Consider the following 20330-nt stretch of genomic DNA (forward strand, 5'->3'; position numbering starts at 1 on the left):
AAAATTTCCAAAATATCCTAAAATATGAAAATTAAAATGACTGAATGTTAAGAATTACGAAATGTATATTTTGTTAGAAGTAAATAAAGTATGTTACAAAGTAAGCTATCTTTAAGGGACTAGAGACATAGCTCAAGTGGCAGAGCATTTGACTAGCAAGTGCAAGGCTCTAAGGTCAAAAACAATACAGCCAAAATATAAACTAAATAGTGTTACTCTGTAATCCCAGTTTGAAAACATACATTCACCTAGTGAGTATGAATGTATGTGCTTAATTCTGTGACTCAATTTTACTTGATGAAGAGTGTGTTCCACAGTCACTGTAATGGGTTCATCTATGTAAAAGCACTTGGAACAATACACAGGGTAAACTGATTACTAGATATCATATATTCTGGTCCTGACGGTTACAAATGACTTTGATTTGTTTATAATTTTCCTATAGAATTTATATGCATTTGACATTTCATGGCTAAGGAATCTTTTTTTTCTAACTAGGATTATTGGATATTTATAACATCATTGGAAGGCCATACAAAATTATTAATACTGACATACAGGCTGTGGGCAGTTGACCAGAAACATACAGGTCTGTTCTGTCATGTACCAAATGATTTTGTAGGCCTTATCCTGTCTGAGGGCCAGATGTTCCCCTAGTTTTAATCAGAAGATAACTGTAATGCCAAATAGAATTATAAAAAGCTATATGTAGCAAAACTAAAAGAGTTAACATCAAATATAAAGTAACTTTTAGTAACTTTATTGTATAAAAAATATTTTATTCAATTCTAAAAGATGGCATGAACATTCACATCTTGTCTTCTGAACATATAAGTTTACCTGAAAGTTTCTCCATGAAACCCATTCTCTTGGCTTATCTGACCCAATAGAGTCCACATATATCAACTTTCCGCCAACCTGGCAAAGATTTGTTTTCTTTGCTCTGATGTCATATGTTCACATGCTTCTAAAATGTTTGCCAAAATTAAAGTCTGTTGGATGGTTTTTGCTTTAACCCATATTCTTCCATTCATTCCAAATACAATCTCCAGAGGATAGAGTTTTCCCACTTCCTGTATGATTTCACAGTCTGGAGCTAATAGCCTGGTGAGGAAAAGGAAGGAAAATGCAATTTAAGAAAGTGGTAAGTAGGGTATGTCCTGGCTCTTAAGACACCTTTTCTAGGCAGTTCTTTGTAGTCACTGGAAACCTTACCAGCATCATTCCAAGAACAGGGCAAATGATGGCATAGGCTGCCCATGTTTTAAGTTTTGTCTTTTTGAGACAGAGTCTCCCTATGTTGCCAAAACAAGTTTCCAACTCCTGGGTTCAAGCTTCAGCTTCACAAATAAAAAAGGAACATTAGAAATGTGCTACCGAGTCCAGCTTTGTCCCTTATACTCAGGAAACTTTCCATATTCAAGGTATGCAGAGGTCACAATAGTGAGCTACCCCCAACATATCAAAATCATTATGTGATCAATGTTGTGTAATAGATAAATGTATTGTTCTTCCCTGAAGTTACTATAACATCTTAATTGTAGACTTTATAACCAGCTTTTTAAAAATTGTTACTGTGCTAAGAGAATTTGTTTTTGCTTTTTTATTTGGTGTTTTTTTTTTTTTTTTTTTTTTTTTTTTTGTCGGTCGTGGGGCTTGAACTCTGGGCCTGGGCGCTGTCCCTCAGCTCTTCAGCTCAAGGCGAGCGCTCTACCACTTGAGCCACAGAACCACTTCCGGTTTTCTGGTGGTTTATTGGAGATAGGAGTCTCATGGTCTTTCTTGCCCGGGCTGGCTTTGAACCGCGATCCTCAGATCTCAGCCTCCTGAGTAGCTAGGATTACAGGCGTGAGCCACCAGCGCCCGGCTTATTTGGTGTTTTTATTTATTGGTGCTTTTATTTATTGGCCCTGGGCTTTTTCACTTGGCTGGTAGTCTACCTACCACTTGAGCCACAACTCTAGTTCTAGTTTTTTGGGGGGTTTTAGCAGTTAACTGGAGATAAGAGTCTCAATAGACTTTCTTGCCCAAGCTGGCTTCAAACCATGATCCTCAGATCTCAGTTTCCTAAGTAGCTAAGATTATAGGCATGAGCCACCATTACCCAGCAGAGAATTCTTTAAACTTATTTTCCTAACCATGTAAGTTACTTCCTGGTAATTAAATTCAGTAATTGGAGAGGAGCAGGTTTAAAGTCACAAGAGTGTTTGCTGCTCAGTTAACAGTGTGTTATTCTATACTCAATCTCCAAATCTGAGGAATGGGTAAGCAAAGAGAAACCTAGAAGACACCTCTGAATGCCAATAGCTGTAGAAGCAAAGCATTTAATGTGATATAGTTTTGGGTAGGTTCAGTCTTCCATGTCTAACAGAATATGTCTCAGTAAAACTACTGAATCTATTCAGACACAGTGGAAGAGCCTTCTTGAAATGTCTACATAATATTCTCAATCCCAGGAGCCTAGCTGCATTTTTTTTGTTCAGTCGTGGGGCTTGAATTCTGGGTCTGGGTGCTGTTCTTCAGCTCTTCAGCTCAAGGTAAGCACTCTACCACTTGAGCCACAGCGCCATTTCTGGTTTTCTGGTGGTTATTTGAAGATAAGAGGCTCATGGACTTTCCTGCCTGGGCTGGCTTTGAGCTGCGATCCTCAGATCTCAGCCTCCTGAGTAGATAGGGTTATAGGTGTGAGCCACCAGTGCCCAGCTCTAGCTGCATTTGACCATTAAAAAACCTGATAATTTTGTACAGTGCACACTGTACCTATATGCATACTGCACCTGTATTCAAGGGACTTAGTATGAGGGGAAGCTGGTTGTATCAGTTTTTAAAAAGCAAGAAGCCTCTGGGGGAGAAAAAATGAATAAGATTCTTAACCCAGATATCAAAATACACAAATCTGAATATGATATATTTCAGAAGGGGCAGAAGTGAATGAATATAAAGAGGCAGAATTCATGAGTTTTCAAATACGCTAAAATAAGCTGACTTTTAACTTTGAAGAGAATTTCAAGTGTTAATGAAGAATCTAAATTCATCAACTTTGTAAGCAAGTAACTTTTTTTTAAGGCAAGTAAGCTAGTAGACATCAGTACTTACTTTCTAATTAAGCCCAGAGTCACTTTAAAAAGGAGACCATCCTGTCCAATCACACCCATTCCATTGGCCCGTCCACAGCTGTCAATACAGACCATCTCTGGTTCCATATCTTTATTAGCAACCACAAATTGGCCATAGATGAGATCTCCAACCTTCAAGATAATAAAACACAGTTACTTCCTCTCAGCAAACCACTCCATAGGTGCTGCTACTAGCTCTTTCCCATAGGCATCAATGCCAGTTACCTATAAGTCGTGATTACAGGACTGGCTAAACTCAGGATTCCACTTTGGAAATGAGTTCTGAAAAAGGAGAAGTTAACAGATAAAACCTCTTTTTACCTACACCAAGAAATCCTCAGACCAGTAGCCATCCCAAGGCCTAAGGCACTCCAAGGGTGCAATGTCTAATATGGTAGCTAGTATCTAGATGTAGTTACTTTACTTAACCAAAATTATTTAAAATTTAGTTCCTCAGTTACCCAAATTTCAAGTACTGAAAAGTCATGTGTATCTAGTGACTACCATATCTGATACCACTAGTTGAGACAGATTAAAACAGTATCACTGTAGAATATTCTATCAACACTATTCTACTATCTAAATATATGATGGCTACTTCATGAAAGACTTATTAGATTTGAACTTCAAGATTATAAAACTAAGGAAATAAAAGCAAAGTTTGCCGGGCACCGGTGGCTCACACCTATAATCCTAGCTGCTCAGGAGGCTGAGATCTGAGATTGTGGTTCAAAGCCAGGCAGGAAAGTCTGTGAGACTCTTATCCAATAAACCACCAGAAAACCGGAAGTGGTGCTGTAGCTCAAGTTGTAGAGTGCTAGCCTTGAGCTGAAGAGCTGAGGGACAGCACCCAGGCCCAGAGTTCAAGCCCCATGACTGACAAAAAACAACAAAAACAAAGTTTTTCTGTTCACTTATTTGTTTTCTTCTTTTTCTTTTTTTGCCAGTCCTAGTGCTTGAACTCAGGGCCTGGGCATTGTCCCTGAGCTTCTTCTGCTCACGAATAGCACTCTAGGGCTGGGAAGGTGGCTCAGTGGTACAGCGCTTGCCTTGCATGCATGAGGCCCTGGGTATGATTCCTCAGCACCACATAAGCAAAAAGAAAAAAGCCGGAAGTGGTGCTGTGGTTCAAGTGGTAGAGCGCTAGCCTTGAGCTGAAACGCTGAGGGACAGCGCCCAGGCCCAGAGTTCAAGCCCCATGACCAGACCCCCCCAAAAAAATAGCTCTCTACCACTTGAGCCACAGTGCGGCTTCCAGCTTCTTCTGTTTATGTAGTACTGAGGAATCGAACCCAGAGCTTCCTGCATGCAAGACAACACTCTACCACTAAGTCACATTCCCAGCCCTCTGTTCATTAAGTAAAAAAATTTTATTTATTTTTTTGTCAGTTGTGAGGTCTGGGCGCTGTCCCTCAGCTCTTCAGCTCAAGGCTAACCCCTCTGCCGCTTGAGCCACAGCGCCACTTCTGGCTTTTTCTGCTTATGTTGGTGCTGAGGAATTGAATCCAGGGCCTTATGCATGCATGGCAAGCACTCTACCACTAAGCCACATTCCTAGCCCTCTGTTCATTTAAGTAAAGTTTTTTTAATTACACAGGAACTAGAGAGGATCAAAAAACACTTTATGCCCTTGAGAAGCATTTGGTCCTACAGAGGGCAGTGGAAGTACACGTAAACAAGAACTTCATTCAATGCTAAATTCAGTGTTAGAGGAAAGATACAAAAAAAGTGATGATTAGAGGTGACTTTACAAAGGCAGTCATGTTTAGTCTGGGCCTCAGATGATAAGCATGTGTTCCACAGGCTTACAAGAAAAGTACAATCAAGATAGAAAAACAACCAGAACAAAGGCAAAAGGGCATGAAGTTCAGTGTTTGGTAATGGTTTAAGCTATTATGGATGAATCAAGACTCCTGAAGTATGAGACAAGCGTGTAAGTGAGTATGTTAGCTCTCTGAAAGGAGAGCGGGAGGATAAGAACCAGGGGCCCAAGGCTCATGCCTGTAATACTAGCTAATTGAAAGACAGATCTGAAGATCACAGGAAGCCAACCTAGGCAGGTAAGTTTGTAAAACTCCAATAATCTATCAAAAAGCCTGAAGTGGAGATGTGGCTCAAGTGGCAGAGCACTAGCCTTGAGAAAAACAACCAAAAAAAAAAAAAAAAAAAAAAACCTTAGGGACAGGCCCTGAGTTCAAGCTCTGAAAAAAACAAAGAAAAAAAGTAAATGAGGAAGTCCTAACAAAAGGGAACTACATTAGCTAAGTGGAACCAAAGGATGGACTTGCAAAAGATCAGAGACAAAGCCCAATAGGACCAAAATAGCATTAAATACTTATTAGAGGTGAATGAGCCAAGTTTCAGGCTTAGGTACAAAATACAGCTAACCTTCTTGAAAAAGACCAAATTGAAAACCTATGTTTAAAAAGATCACCTCTGTTAGCTCCAAGAACATACACCTAAGATGGACAGATGGCTATTAATGACAATGCATATTTTGTCCCTCCTCCCTGAGCCTGATGTCTGTTTTCTTGTGCAGTAGACATAGGCAAAACATAGCAAGGGGGATAACAAGCATAATCTCTCAACTCAGACAGAAGACTTAGGAAGCACCCATGTCAAACTAGTATGTAACTAGCTCGGATATTGGAGTGTGGCATCTATAGAACTCTTGGATCTTGGAACCATTAAACAGGTGCTGGGAGATACTGGAGAACTTGGAAAACAGTTTATCCAGAAGCTATCTGGATATAGGATGTTCTGAGAGGAAAGGCTGTTTTTTTTTTTATGATAAAACCAAAACCTTCATCATTACCTGCACATTTGGTCTGTTTCTTTTAGTTGCACCTTCAAAGGCCAAGTAAGACAAGGAAGCTGGCTCACTCCCTCCAACATCAACTTTGAATATATCTCCAGATTTCGCTGTCACTATGCCAATCACATGGTCCCCTTTCACTGGCACATACTACAAAAGAAAACAAGACAACAGTGATAAATGACAAGATGTCATTGGATGATATCTTCAGCCAGTTTTATCTATGTTTATGCTGGTCTCCAACTTCTGGGCTTAGAGACCATCTCGGCCTTCCTCCCAGTAGCTGGGTCTACCAGCGAAAAGGAATCTTTGAAGTGCGGTGATGTGCAGAAGCTACACTCAGCTTCCAGCTCAAATAGTTCATTTGAGTCAGTGTCCCGTACCTCTTCATCCTTACCCAAGTCTCCTAACTTCTTTCCCACATGCATCCAAGTGGCAAGGTGATCCTCACAGCCAGGAATGCCTAGTCTGTTGTTTTCCTATGTGGAAGCTAACTATCCCATAAACAAATGTGTCTGCCTGTGCTTTTCGTTATTTGAAACTGGTTCTGGCTTCTGGAACCCCAAAAGGTAAACTTACTCTTTTGTGGCACGGGGATTTTGAAGACTCCCATGACAGTCTATAGATGCCTTTTTCTCCGGGTCGTTCTTCTCGAGCTACATGACTACTGCTCAGGGGCCCTCTAAAGAAGGGACTACGGTGATTCTAAACTACTCTCCATAAAGGAGACCCCGAGCCTGCTGGACCCCGCCACAGCCTCGCCAAAGCTCCTGCTCACCCGCTTCTGTTGCGAATCCACCCAGTAGACACCGCCGCCGCCGCCACCACCACCACCGGGCTCCTTGTGACGGAGGCGACCACATTTAGTGACCAGCAAGCGGTCCCCGCAGCGCCGCAGGCCCGGGCCGCAAACTACCCGCACTCGAGAGCGCGCCCCAGTGTTGAGGCGCAAGGGTCGCTCCCCAGTACCGCCGGGACCTTCTGGGTCCTCCTGTTCCGGCAGCAGCAGCTCCTCGCCGGGGAGAACCACCTGCCCTAACACGGCACGCGCCGCCCGCATGCCGCGGTCCGCGGGAGACGCCGTTGACACCACTCCAGCCATCGCGGGCTACACCAACCCCTCCCCCAGGACTTCCGCTTCCTGCGCCGTATCCAATCGCCAGCCCTGCTGCAGCTCAGCTTCCGGCAGCGGCGGTTGCTGGGACTTACTCTTAAGTCTCCGTAGTGCGATCGTCGTGAGCGGTTTGGGCGATCTCGGTTCCTTCTCCTCTCCGGGTGGCCGGGGTTTCTGCCCCCTCACCTGCCCGTGGGTCAGTGTGAGAAATGCACGGCTTCAGTCGACTGAGAAGCCTCGCTTGCCGGGGTGGAGTCGCGTGTGTCGGATACAGGATGCTCGTAGAGCTGCACGAGAACTCTTATGAATTGCTTTGAGGGGATTCGAACTCTCAGTGCGGGCTGGCCTCGGAACTCTCCTGACTTCGCCCACAGAAAGGTGGCCGAATTTTTACCAGGATTTTTTCCCCCGAAAAATAAAACGATTCTAGTGGCTGCTGGAGAATATTTTTATTAACATTGTGGAAAAATAGAAGAATTAAAAATATAAAAAATAGGGGCTGGGAAGGTGGCTCAGTGGTAGAGTGCTTGCCTTGCATGCATGAGGCCCTGGGTTCAATTCCTCAGCACCACATAAGCAGAAAAAGCCGGAAGTGGTGCTGTGGCTCAAGTGGTAGAACACTAGCCTTGAGCTGAAGAGCTCAGGGACGCACCCAGGCCCAGAGTTCAGGCCCCACAATTGACACACACTCTCTCTCGCTTTCTCTCCCCATATATATATAGATCTATCTATCTATCTATCTATCTCTCTATCTATCTATCTATCTATCTATCTATCTATCTATCTTTTATCTATTTGCCTTCCTTGCTATGATCTCATCTGTAGTTCCAATTCTTTATGGATCAAGTTCTGGCATGCCTGGTGGAGCTTCTCCCCAGACCTTTAAAAACAACAACAAAAACCTGAAAACATACTTACATGATCTAGGAAAATAAATTAAACCAATCCCTGGTCCTACTTTCACTGTAGCACACTTCATTTGCTGATACAAAAAACAGCTGAAACCCAAATCCACAGTACAGGAATTTCAGGGCTTCAATTTTCAACTTTTTTTTTTTTTTTGGTTAACTGAAATCACTATCATTAACATCTCTAGATTTAGCAAGATGCGGGGCAAGTCACTTTCATGGAGCGTAGTAAAAAGCAAACAAATATATGTTCTTTTGAATTATTTGTTAACTAGTTCTTTACCTCTCTGGCAGGGGTGGGGGAAAGCACCCTGGACGGAAAAAGTACGGATTGTGATTTTCTCTTCCCTATCCCAAGCTGGGTACAGACGGTGCTCAAGGACTCCAGGTCCTGGCCTGGCAGACAAGAGGTCGGTAATGTTTACTGGACACCCTCAGGCTCCACAAGTCAATAGTGAGGTGTCCTGGAGAAATTGGGTTCAGATCTAGAGGAGGAGTCCTATCAAGGCCATTGTCTGTGGAGCAGCTCGCGATGTCCATTCTACACCCATGTGATCACAGAAAACAACTGAAACTTGGAAGGTAGGGCGTCTCCTGAAGATGTAGAGCTCCCAGGCCCGAGGGGGCGTGGTGCCAGCACCTTCCGGGCTCCGCCCATTGGACGCGCCTAGAGGGTCCCACGTGCCGGAAGGCCACCGAGCAGCGCATGCCGCCATGTCGCTGCTTCGCCTGCTCGGCATCCTGTGGCAGCAAGTGAGTGTGGCAGCAAGTGAGTGCGGCGCGCGGGCTGGGGCTGGGGCAAGGTGGGGAGTCTTCCCACCAGCAACTGTTGGGCGTCAAGGTTTCCTGGTGCCTGGGCCTGCAGCCATTGGAGAATAAATAGGGGGCCCGGGGAACAGTCCAGGCCAGGTGGTCACTGTTTTCTTGAGTGTGCCCCAGGTAGATGAAGTTCCGTGTGGAGCCAGGGCAGAGAAGTCCACTGTGCCTTCAAATGCCTCTGGTTTTCATTTCCATATAGCCAAGTATTTCCCGAGTAGCTGAGATTATAGATGTGAGCAAACACACCCCACTCACATGTTATTTTATCTCTCTGAATACCTGAATATATGTGTGTGTGTATACACACACACACACACACACGTACGTACGTATATATCCTGCAGAGCACTGGTGTCTCATGTCTGTAATCCTAGGTACTCAAGAGGCTGAGATCTGAGGATGGCAGTTCAAAGCCAGCCCAGGGAGGAGAGCCCATGAGATTCTTATCTCCAGTTAACTACCAGAAAACTGGAAGTGGCTCCCGTGGCCCAAAGTGGTAGAGCGCTAGTCTTGAGCAGAAAATCCTCAAGGACAGCATCCAGGTCCTGAGTTCAAGTCCAATGACTGACCAAAAAAAAAAAAAAAGCTTTATTTGCATAATACAGACTGCACTCATTTTCAGTCAGCATTGGGCTTAATTGGGGAAGAGGGGGAGCCGGTCCTTGAGCTTTCTTTGTTTAAGATTAGGATTCTTACCACCTGAGCTACAGCTCTACTTCCTGATTGTTGCTGGTTAATTAAAGACGAGTCTCACAGAGTTTGCCATCCTCAGATCTCAGACTTCTGAGTTTATAGGATTATAGGTGGTACCCAGCATCGATTTATTTTTAGTAAACTTTTGGGTTGTACTACTACCACAAAAAATTTAGTTCTACAAATTTCTTTTCCTCCCTCCTCCTCTTCTTCCTCCTCCTCTTCCTCTTCAACCTCCTCCTTTTTTTCCTCCTCCTCCTCCTTCTTCTTTTTCTTTTTTCTTCTTCTCTGGGTGCTGTCCCTGAGCTTTTGCTCAAGTTGGACGTTTTGGTGGTTAATTGGAGATAAGAGTATTAGGGACGGGCTGGGAAGGTGGCTCAGTGGTAGAGCGCTTGCCTTGCATGCATGAGGCCCTGGGTTCAATTCCTCAGCACCACATAAGCAAAAAGAAAAAAGCCGGAAGTGGCGCTGTGGTTCAAGTGGTAGAGCGCTAGCCTTGAGCTGAAATGCTGAGGGACAGCGCCCAGGCCCAGAGTTCAGGCCCCAAGACCGGACCCAAAAAAAAAAAGAGTATTATGGACTTTCCTGCAAGCGCTGGCTTTGAACTTAGATCCTCAGATTGAAGCCTCCTGAATGGCTAGGATTACAAGCTGTTTTGCCTGTAATTGTAGCTACTCAGGAGACTAAGATCTGAGGATTGTGGTTCAAAGTCATCCCAGGCAGGAAAGTCTGTGAGACTCTTACCTCCAATAAACCACTAGAGAACTGGAAGTGGCTCTGTGGCTCAAGTGATAGAGCACTTGCCTTGAGCTGAAGAGCGCAGGGACAGCGCACAAGCCCAGAGTTCAAGCCCACGACCAACCAAAAAAAAAAAAAATTAGATTGCTTGTCTTACTAAGTTAAAAGAGTTTTCGTATTTTGGATTTAAGTCTGTTTTTTTCCTTTATTTATTTATTTATTTTTGTCCGTCGTGGGGCCTGAACTCTGGGCCTGGGTGCTGTCCCTCAGCTCTTCAGCTCAAGGCCAGCGCTCTATCACTTGAGACACAGTGCCACTTCTGGCTTTTTCTGCTTATATAGTGCTGAGGAATCAAACCTACTGCCTCATGCATGCAAGGCAAGCACTCTACCACTGAGCCACCTTCCCAGTCCTTCTTTTCATTTCTTAACTGGCATATATTAACTGTACAAAATAATGAGCTTCAGTATGACATTTTAATATTCATATTAAATACCTTGATGGTATTCACTTCCCTACTTATCTTCTCTTGTTCCCCTTCTTTCACACTGGCCTCTTCCCAAATACTCCTGCTTTCATATAGCTTGTTTTTTTTTTTTTTTTTTGCTAAATTTAGACTCACATGAGAGAAAACATGTGTCATTTGTCTCTCTAAGTCTGGCTTATTTCATTTAACCTGTTGATTCATTTTCCTGCAAATAACACAATTGTGTTATTTGAAATTCATTTTCATTATGGCTGAATAATATTCTATTGTGTATTTTCTTTATCCACTAGTCCACTGATGGCAGCCTGACTTATCACTGGAGTATAGTCCAGGAGGGGGTGTATTTTTTGGTGGTACTAGGGTTTGAACTCAGTCTTGCTCTCATTGGATAGGTGCTGTACAATTATAACCATACTCCAAGCCCTTTATGTTTTTCACACAGGGCCTTGTATTGTGTGCCTGGACTGGCCTAACCTTCAACCCTCCTATTTATGCCTCCTGCATGGCTGAGACGACAGACATGTGATGGAGATTCTATCTCCAAACCACACACCCAGAGTGTTTGTTGAGATAGGGGTTAGTCTCGCTAACTTTTTGCCTGGGCTAGCTTCAAACCACAATCTTCATGATCTCTGCCTCCCTAGTAGCTGGGTTATAGGCATGAGCCAACACACAGGAGGAGGAGGTTTTTTGACCTGGGGGGATTAAAAACCTCAATTCATATCCTGGTACCCAGTTTTCTTGAATGTGTCAGAGAATTTTAGGATGATTCATGAGACAGAAAGTGGACAAAATATTAGGCAAGTAAAGCAAAGTATAACAGCTACTTAGAAACTGCTTTTGCCTAAAGCACCAAATCCTCACTGGGACTGCAAATGCCCAATGGGTAATTAGTGGGATAAAAAACTTGGCATTTCTCGAACTCCATATTCTGTCTTTGCTCTGAGCCATTCTCTTTGCAGCACCAAGGAATCTAAGATTAACCAATAATGTTTTTATGATGAGAGTAAAAAACTCGCAAGAAAAAGATCAGCAGAGCCTCACAGAACAGGACAGACATGAGAACAATTATATGTGATAATCATTCTCACAAACTGATCATCTCATGGGAACCATATTGCTCCCATCAAGTGATAAGAGTTTAAACGACCTTTTTGAACCCCCTCACAGAACCAGAACTGAGATAATCAACCATTTGGTCTGAGGTTTATGTATTATGAGATTATGTATACATATCACTCTTGCCCCACATCTTTCCCTATTTAAATCTAAACTCATGTCTGTACCTCAAAGATGGGCTGAAATGTTTACTTTGCCTTTATCACATGTTTCTGCCACATTAATAAATCTTTCTCTCCCTTTCACCAATCCTGGCTGGACCTGGGTCATGGAAGCCTGAAGTTAGGCCTGTGTCCTCTAATTCTGGCTACAATACTTCCAAGTGGAGTGGAATACAGGTACAGAGCTCAGAGCTCCCCTTTTGGAGCTATTTGTATTAGCTAAAGTAGGTTAGAGGGTATAGCTTAAACTTTCCTGCAGATAAATGATTTCTTTGTATAAGGAACTAGGTAATATTTAATTATTTTGATGTTACATGTTTAATGTTTTTTCCCAAACATAGAGGTATTGGGTCTGGAGTAATCTTACAAATGATAGGATCTTATAACATGGGTGCCTGTTTCTGTAACTTGTGGACATTCTTTTGATTAGTAGAAGTGTTAGATCAAGCTAGGCAATGGTGGCTCAAACTTATAATCCTAGTTATTCAGGGGCTGAGATCTGAAAGGAGCCAGCTCAGGCAAAAGAGACTGTGAGATTCCATCTCTGAAATAAGTAGAAAAAAGATGGACTAGAGGTGTGAACAAAAAAAGTTCAGCAAAAGCTTGAGGTCCTGAGTTTAAGCCCTGGTAATAGAAACACACACACACACACACACACACACACACACACACACACACACACACGCACACGCACACACACACACACACACACACACGCATGCACGCACGCATGCAATGAAGCTGGTTACAGCCGGAAACCAGTGGCTCAAACCTGTAATCTGAGGATCGAGGTTTAAAGTCAGCCCAAGCAGGAAAGCATGTGAGACTCTGATCTCCAGTTAAGCAACCCCTGTGGCTCAAGTGGTAGAGTGCTAGCCTGGAGCATAAGAACTCAAGAACAGCATCCAAGCCCTAAGACTGGCAAAACAAAAACAAAAATGGTACATAGTGTTCATTATGTAAATTATTGTTACTGTAAGTGAATGCTGATCCTGACAGTCACTTGGTAGACCTGGAACCACAGAAAATCCTCATGGCCAAGAAGAAACCCAGGTTTTATAGTTATTGGATGATACCTGACATGGACTTTAAGGCAGCTTATGTGGGCTACCAGCTCCTCTTCCCAAGTCACACACTCCCAACTGATTACAGCTTTGTTTCATGTTGGACCCAGGATCCTTTTTAGAACTAAGTACTTCAGATCGGGAGATAGAAACTGTTAGCAGTATCTCCTTAAGGCCCAGATATATTGTAGCTATTTAAGCCATTCCTTTAATAGCTCATCCAAACCTATCTTTGTTTCCTTTCAGACTCCAATTGGCCTTCTGAGAAGTAGGACTGGGAAAAAGTTGCCTGTGGTGACCCTGAATATGCGCCTTTATTGGGATCAGAAGGAAAAGCAGTTCCAACCCATTGGTCGTTATCCCATTCCCTACAAGAAAGACCTGCCTTTTGACATGGTAGAGCTCATGGAGGAGGTAGAAAAGACGGTGAGATATCACCTGGGAGTTACTGCAGTGGAGTTACTGTGTAGTTACTCTTCAGAGGGAGTTACTGCAGTGAGGTGTGAGTGGAACCACCTTACTGGTAGTGATTTTGTCATTTGTCCAAATCCCCCACTGTGGATGGGTCCCTCCCTACCTGCGGGCCCTACCACAGTACCATCCATTTTTCTTCTCAGCTTAGGTACAGTGTCCTGGGTTCTAGGATCCTTCTTTGTCACTCAGGCCTCTTCCCACTTGTGACAGATACGTGTTCTGCAATTCAGGTTAGCACGTATATAACATGGAAAATATGTGCTAACTACTTAAATATGAAATGTATCTTGTTCTTTCCTATAAAAATTAGTAAGAAAATTCCAAAATAATAAAAATCTGATTCTGTTATACAAAGCCAACCACTAATAGCATTTGATTTGTTTTCTTTTTTTCTATTTTTTTTGTTTTAAATATACAAGCAGATTTTCTTTAATGAGGCCACATAATCTGTTTGTTTCTAGGTCAAAACATTATTTTAGTAGCTCCATGATATAGTATTGTATAACAGAAAGGTTATGATTTATTTCAACAATCTCCAAATTCTGTTTCATAAGATTACTTAACAAAAAAAATCACCATTGTACACTTATAGAAGTAACACTTAACAATCCCCTAATGGTGAAAATACATGTTGGAAGGCTGAGGTTCTATCATTCAGCAGACAATATGAGGAGTACTGAGTTTCTGTGTGTCTATTCTGCTTTTAGTTTTCATTTTTTGTGACCCACTTTTTTGCTTTCCCCACAGATAGGATTTTTACCAAATACATTTAAAGTGTTATCTTACAGACCAGTGGAATTCAGGGCTTTCTTTGCTTATTACAATGCTATCATCAACAAAGAAACAGGTAAATGGATAAACAATACTAAATCTCTCTTGGATGAGATCCAGTGTCTGCTTCCAGCATTCCTTCCTGTATATCCCAGATCATTAGTGTTAGTAAGAAGCTTAGGTTCTGTGTCATCTCCGGATGCAGTTTTTATAGTTATAGAAATGATAGTTGGCTGGGAATGTGGCACAGTGGTAGAGTACTTGCCTTGCATGCATGAGGCCCTGGGTTCGATTCTTCAGCACCACATAAGCAAAAAGAAAAAAGAAAAAAGCCGGAAGTGGCGCTGTGGCTCAAGTGGTAGAGTGCTAGCCTTGAGCTAAAAAGCTGAGGGACAGCGCCCAGGCCTAGAGTTCAGGACCCACGACCATGCCTCCCCCCCCCCCCAAAAAAAAATGATAGTTGGGTACCAGTGGCTCATGCCTGTAATTCTAGCCACAGTAAGATAAAATTCTGGCCAATGGGATGAAAATGGAAGACGTATATGCAACTTTAGTCAATGACCTTAAAGGAAGGGACATATGCCTACCAGTGCCTACCAGTGTTACTAGCAGGATGGAATCTGAGGATGACAGTTTGAAACCAGCCCAGGCTGGAAAGTCTGTGAAACTCTATCTCCAATTTAGCACTAGAAAAGTTGGAAGTAGAGCTGTAGCTCAAGTGGTAGAGCACTAACCTCGAATAAAAAGAAGCTTAGAGATAGTGCTCAGGCTCTGAATATAAGCCCCAGTACCAGCACCAAAATAGACACACACACACACACACACACACACACACACACACACACACACACACACACACACACACACACACACACACACACACACACACACACACACACACACACACACACACACACACACACACACACACACACACACACACACACACAGAGCTGAAGAGTGAGATTATATATGTAAAACTCCCAGAACTGTACCAGGTACCAAAGTGGGATGCCTCTCTCTGTGTTTCTCTTGACCCCCAGGTAGTAGATTAGGAATTCTCTTCCTTCTTCTTCCTACTTCCTCCTCCCCCTCCCTTCTTTCTTATTTTCTTTCTCCTCCCTCCCTCCCTCCCTTCCTTTCCTTCCTCCTCTTCTTCCTCCTTCCTCTTTTACAACTATTATCCCTGTACTTGATGGACCTCATAAAATATTCCTTCAGTTTAGTAATTTATTTAACATATCTGAGCAACTACTATATAGGTTCTCCACTAGGGATATAGTGATAAACAAGTCTGAAAAATGTCTGGGCTTTCAACCTATTCTTGAGAGGAGAAAACAGACAGGGAACAACTAAACAAAATAGAACAAGTTGACTTCAGAAAGTATTAAATACCATGAAGAAAATAAAATGGGGTTGTGGGTAGTAAGGGCCTGGAAATGAAAGTATAAGTTCACAAGTAGGTGAGTAGGTAGAACCTGTTGCTAAACATGGCATGTATATAGGTCTCCTTTCCTCTTCCCTCCAGGTAAGCTCAGCAGAGCTGACAAGGAACTTATCATTATAGTGACCAGCCTGGCCAACAATTGCTTATACAGTGTGATAGTCCATAGTGCCAAGCACAGGGTCTTCTCAAAGAACCCAGAGCTTTCTGACCAGGTTAGTGCCTTTCCTCCCCTGTGGCAGTTTTAGGACCTCTATGTACCTGAAGGACAAAATCTGTAACACTGTATTGTGCAGGGAACTCCTGCTCTTCTCACTGTTGGAGTTCTCTTCTGGACCCCATCATTTTTCCCAACTGTGTTTGTATGTGTGTGATGCTTGGGAGTAGCAGGTGACTGAGCCTGAGCTCTAGCCAAACATGGTATTGGTTACTTGATATACATTCTCTTGAATGTTCCCAACTCCGTAAGGCAAGCCTTATTTGTACCATTTTATACCTGATGTTCAGAGTGGCAGAGTCTGTTTTCAAAGTTTGTCTTCTACGTGTATTGTTTTGGCCACCTACTAATTATTCCTAATGGGCTCCAACCGGCTTGTTAGGTTTTATTCCTTTCTGCTGGCTCTAGACCTTGGCCTGTCTGCTTATCATTTTGGAACATTCGTTTGTATTTAGTTTTTGAGTTATGGTCTTACCTTGCCCAAGTTGACCTACTTTTACATCCTAAGTTAGTAGGATTACAGGTATGTACCGCCATGACTGGTTAAGCTATGTGATCTTGGGGAATTCACTTCAAGTCTTTGAGCTGTAGTTTCTTTGTAAATAAAATAGGGAGAAAAGTAAAAAATTAGGACTGCCTAAGGTTTTTGTAAGAAGTAAGATATTGCCAGATGCTGGTGACTCATGCCTGAAATCCTAGCTACTCAGGAGGCTGAGAGCTGAGGACTGTGGTTCAAAGCCAGCCCAGGCAGGAAAGTTCATGAGATTCTTATCTCCAATTAACCTCCAGAAAACCGGAAGTGGCACTGTGGCTCAAGTGGTAAGAGTGCTAGAGCTGAGGGACAGTGTCCAGGCTCAGTGTTCAAGCCCCACAAGCGACAAAAAAAAGAAGATATTGAATATGAAACACAGCATATTCTTAGCATATAGTAATAGCTAAATGTACGCTAAGCTCTCAATTTTGCAAATATTGTCTTGTTTGGGATAAATTAGGGGCAAAAGGGTAGTCTTGGAACTCTACTTTTCTCATATGAAATATCTATGGTTTGGTTCTGAGATTTTTGAAGTATGCATGTTTAAAGGAAGAATTTGCTTTTATTCCGCCCGCTCCCAGTTTTTATGAGATATAGTCTTGGAACTATCATCCCAGTTTCTTGGGAGGCCAATATCCAAAGACTGAAATTCAAGGCCAAAAAGTTAATAAGACCCCATTTTAATCAATAAGCCTGAGGTATGTAGTGGTATTTCATCTGTAATCATAGCTATGTGGGAGACTCTAGGTAGGAGACCAGTCTTGGGAAAAATCTTGAGACCTCATCTGGAAAGTAACAAAAACAAAAAAAAGCATTAGAAGTGTGGTTCAAATGGTAGAGCTCCTACATAGCAAGCATGAGTTCAAGGCCCAGTGCCATCAGGAGGAGGAGGAAGAAGAGGAGAAAGAAGAAGAGAGAGAAAGAGTGAAAAATCTCTGTTGTTCAAGATGGCCTCCAACTCCTGGACTCTAAGAAGAAATCCTTCTGCCTCAACTATTCAAAACAAACAAAAACAAACAAACAGAAAATTTGGTAGAGGTGGTACTGAGCTAGATATCCAGGTTTATATGGACTTGAAAAAATGAATTATCCTTCTTAGAAGTTTGTTTTGATCTGAATTTTCTCCCTTTATTCTAACCTTGAATATTTTTCAATAATGCCAATTTTATTAGGTCTTCTGTTTTTGTTGTCTGAAATACATAATAGAGATTCAAATGCTGATAGTGTACTTTCTTTCAGGTATGTGTCAATTGGAGAAAGTCCAACCTCCCTGCTCGGGAAAAAGCAATGCTAGAGTTTGCACTTGCTGTTTCCCAAGGTGATGACATAACAGATGACCATTTCACAAAGCTGGAGGCGCATGGCTTCAATCGAGAAGATGCCTGGGACATAGCTTCCATTTCAGCTTTTTATGCCATGGTCAACCGCTTTGTTAATTTTGTCAATCTCATTCCCAACAAAGAATTCTATTCGATGGGCAGAACCAATGGTTCTAATAGCATGCTCAGTGATCTCACTGGCCCCTGACAGGGAGCAGTGACAGGAAAGGCCAGTGTTTATTATTTCAGTCATGTTGCTTTGTAACATTCCAGTTGGAAAGCAATATATTTTTTTAAATCTAGGCATTGCATGGAAAAGAAAGTAAATAAATAATTTTGTTCACTGCTCGCCTAATGAGATAGATTCTAAGTGCTATGGGTATCTGGGGGAGATTGTTATTGGGCCTGGGGAACATATTTCAGAAAAATCCTAATTTACTTGTGTTGTGATCTAACAGGAACATCAGGGGCAAAGGAATTAAGAGGATGCATTAAATATTTTTGAAGAACTGATGACAGCTAACATACTAACTATTACGGTTGAAAATGTTTTAGTTTTCCAAAGTGGTATTACACAGAAACCAATCTGTACATAATGATTTGAAATGAATTCCTTATAAGAGTTAACATGGTTAACAGAGTTAAAGGCTCTCAAAGGTAGGAGCAGCAGCAGGCTCAGTTACAGTTTAGTTTTAGTGCCTTTCAATTAACCTGGGATGTTTTTCCTACTGATGTACTTTAGCAGTCCTTATATCAACGGTTTTTTGTTTTTGATTGTGGGTATTGAACTCTGGGCCTGAACACTGTCCCTCAGCTCTTCAGCTCAAGGCTAGCGCTCTACCATGTGAGCCACAGTGCCACTTCCAGTTTTCTGTGTGGTTTATTGAAGATAAGAGTCTCATGGTCTTTCTTGCCCGGGCTGGCTTTGAACCTCGATCCTCAGATCTCAGCCTCCTGAGTAGCTAGGATTACAGGTGTGAGCCACTGGCGCTTGACTGTATTTATTTTCTCTTTCATCCCAGCAATTCACAATTTATTCCTGCACCAACAGCTAAAAATCTGGCAAACAAGCACACAGAGCAGGCTGACTGCCCCCCCCCCCCCATTTATACCTAACCTGCAGGCCCTGCTTCTTTATTTAGATTGATTGAGCTCAGGTTCACAATCTCCTTGTGATTGGCTTTTTCAGAATCAGGTAAAATGTATTTACATAAGGTGACTTTGAAATAAGATTGAGGGCTGGGAAGGTGGCTCAGTGGTAGAGCGCTTGCCTTGCATGCATGAGGCTCTGGCTTTTTTCGTTTTGCTTATGTGGTGCTGTGGCTCAAGTGGTAGAGCGCTAGCCTTGAGCTGAAGAGCTGAGGGACAGCACCCAGGCCCAGAGTTCAGGCCCCACGACCGGACCCAAAAAAATAAAAAAAAAAGAAATAAGATTGACAGTGTACAAGTAATCTCAAAATATACCCATACTCTCTATATCATGTATTCTTATTTTCAGTTTTAGTAAAAACTATTTGGAGTACTCACACTTTATATAGTAACAATTTAAAAAACTGGCAGTTTTAAAAATTATCTGTGTTGAATTGCTGCCTTAAGTTTGTAGATGGCATTTCAAGAATCATCCTCATTAACTAACAGTTACATGCAAATCTACAAAATATTTTTGCTCCTAGATTCTGAGTTGTCATTGAACAGTTTTTGATCAGCTTTGAGGTTATGGTATATTAATTCTGAATCCCTTGAACTTGAAATCTGGTTATCTTGTTCCTTGAAGAACACGTTGTTCTATTGGAATTATACTTCAAATATCTTGGAATACATAATCTATCAAAGCTGAACATTGAGCCAGCACTGGTGGCTAATGCCTATAATCCTAGCTACTAAGTGTAAGGTCCATTCCTGGATGGCAAGCAGACCCCACCCAGTACCTGCGTTACCTAGGCAATTGGGACACCTAGAAGAGGTCACATCTGTATCCCATGAGGTCACATCTGAATCTGATGTGGCCACACCTTTCTCCCACCTCTTACTTGGTCCCACTTCCCTTTACCTGGACACACCTTTCCCCGCCCCTACCCTATATAAGGCCTAACTCAGGGCCAGACGTTCTCTTTTGCCAGCTGAGTGGAGTGCCAACCTTGCCTGGTCCCAGCAGGTCTACTGAATAAACCTACCCCTTACCTGAATACCACGTGCGAGGTGCTGTTCTTACTTGGCTACCTCTTTTTAAAATCCTAACATTTAGGAGGCTGAGAGGACCTTCATTCAAAGCCAGCCAGGGCATAAAGACTGTAGGACTCTTACCTCCAATAAACCACTCAGAAAACTGGAAGTGGTGCTGAACATCAAGTGGTGGAGCACTATCCTTGAGTTGAAGAGCTGAGGGACAGCGCCCAGGCCGAGTTCAAGCCCCACAACTGAGAAAAAAAAAAGTTGAGAATTGTTACTAAAAAGATAATCATCTGAGTGCTGGTGGCTCATGCCTATAATCCCAGCTATTCAGGAGACTGAGATCTGAGGCTGCTGGTTCAAAGCCATT

At 42.6% G+C, this 20330-nt stretch overlaps 2 protein-coding genes across 2 annotated transcripts; one reads left to right on the forward strand and one right to left on the reverse strand.

The window, feature by feature from the left end:
* Positions 1-739: 739 nt before the first annotated feature.
* Positions 740-7065, reverse strand: Exosc3 (exosome component 3). The gene is made up of 4 exons (XM_070010142.1): positions 6710-7065; positions 5932-6081; positions 3097-3248; positions 740-1104 (listed from the first exon to the last, which is right to left on the reverse strand). The coding sequence occupies exons 1-4, from the start codon at positions 7031-7033 to the stop codon at positions 903-905; spliced, it is 828 nt and encodes a 275-aa protein (XP_069866243.1). The 5' UTR covers positions 7034-7065; the 3' UTR covers positions 740-902.
* Positions 7066-8667: 1602 nt separating this feature from the next.
* Positions 8668-18099, forward strand: LOC138817111 (uncharacterized). The gene is made up of 5 exons (XM_070007505.1): positions 8668-8706; positions 13281-13460; positions 14256-14355; positions 15808-15938; positions 17712-18099. Exons 1-5 carry the CDS (start codon positions 8668-8670, stop codon positions 17997-17999), a joined length of 738 nt encoding a protein of 245 aa, XP_069863606.1. The 3' UTR covers positions 18000-18099.
* The last annotated feature ends 2231 nt before the right edge of the window (positions 18100-20330 follow it).

This window comes from Dipodomys merriami, unplaced genomic scaffold, assembly GCF_024711535.1.
Source record: "Dipodomys merriami isolate MVZ:Mamm:240054 unplaced genomic scaffold, mDipMer1.0.p SCAF_11, whole genome shotgun sequence".
NCBI classification, from domain to species: domain Eukaryota; kingdom Metazoa; phylum Chordata; class Mammalia; order Rodentia; family Heteromyidae; genus Dipodomys; species Dipodomys merriami.

Excerpts from the sequence above, each read along its gene's own strand:
- Exosc3 (XM_070010142.1), bottom strand. The coding sequence starts at position 7,033 with ATGGCTGGAGTGGTGTCAACGGCGTCTCCCGCGGACCGCGGCATGCGG. Across the intron at positions 6,082-6,709 it reads TGGATTCGCAACAGAAGCGG|TATGTGCCAGTGAAAGGGGA; the intron begins GTGAGCAGGAGC and ends TTTCTTTTGTAG. Across the intron at positions 3,249-5,931 it reads GAAACAGACCAAATGTGCAG|GTTGGAGATCTCATCTATGG; the intron begins GTAATGATGAAG and ends ATTATCTTGAAG.
- LOC138817111 (XM_070007505.1), top strand. The coding sequence starts at position 8,668 with ATGTCGCTGCTTCGCCTGCTCGGCATCCTGTGGCAGCAA. Across the intron at positions 8,707-13,280 it reads TCGGCATCCTGTGGCAGCAA|ACTCCAATTGGCCTTCTGAG; the intron begins GTGAGTGTGGCA and ends GTTTCCTTTCAG. Across the intron at positions 14,356-15,807 it reads TATCATCAACAAAGAAACAG|GTAAGCTCAGCAGAGCTGAC; the intron begins GTAAATGGATAA and ends TCTTCCCTCCAG.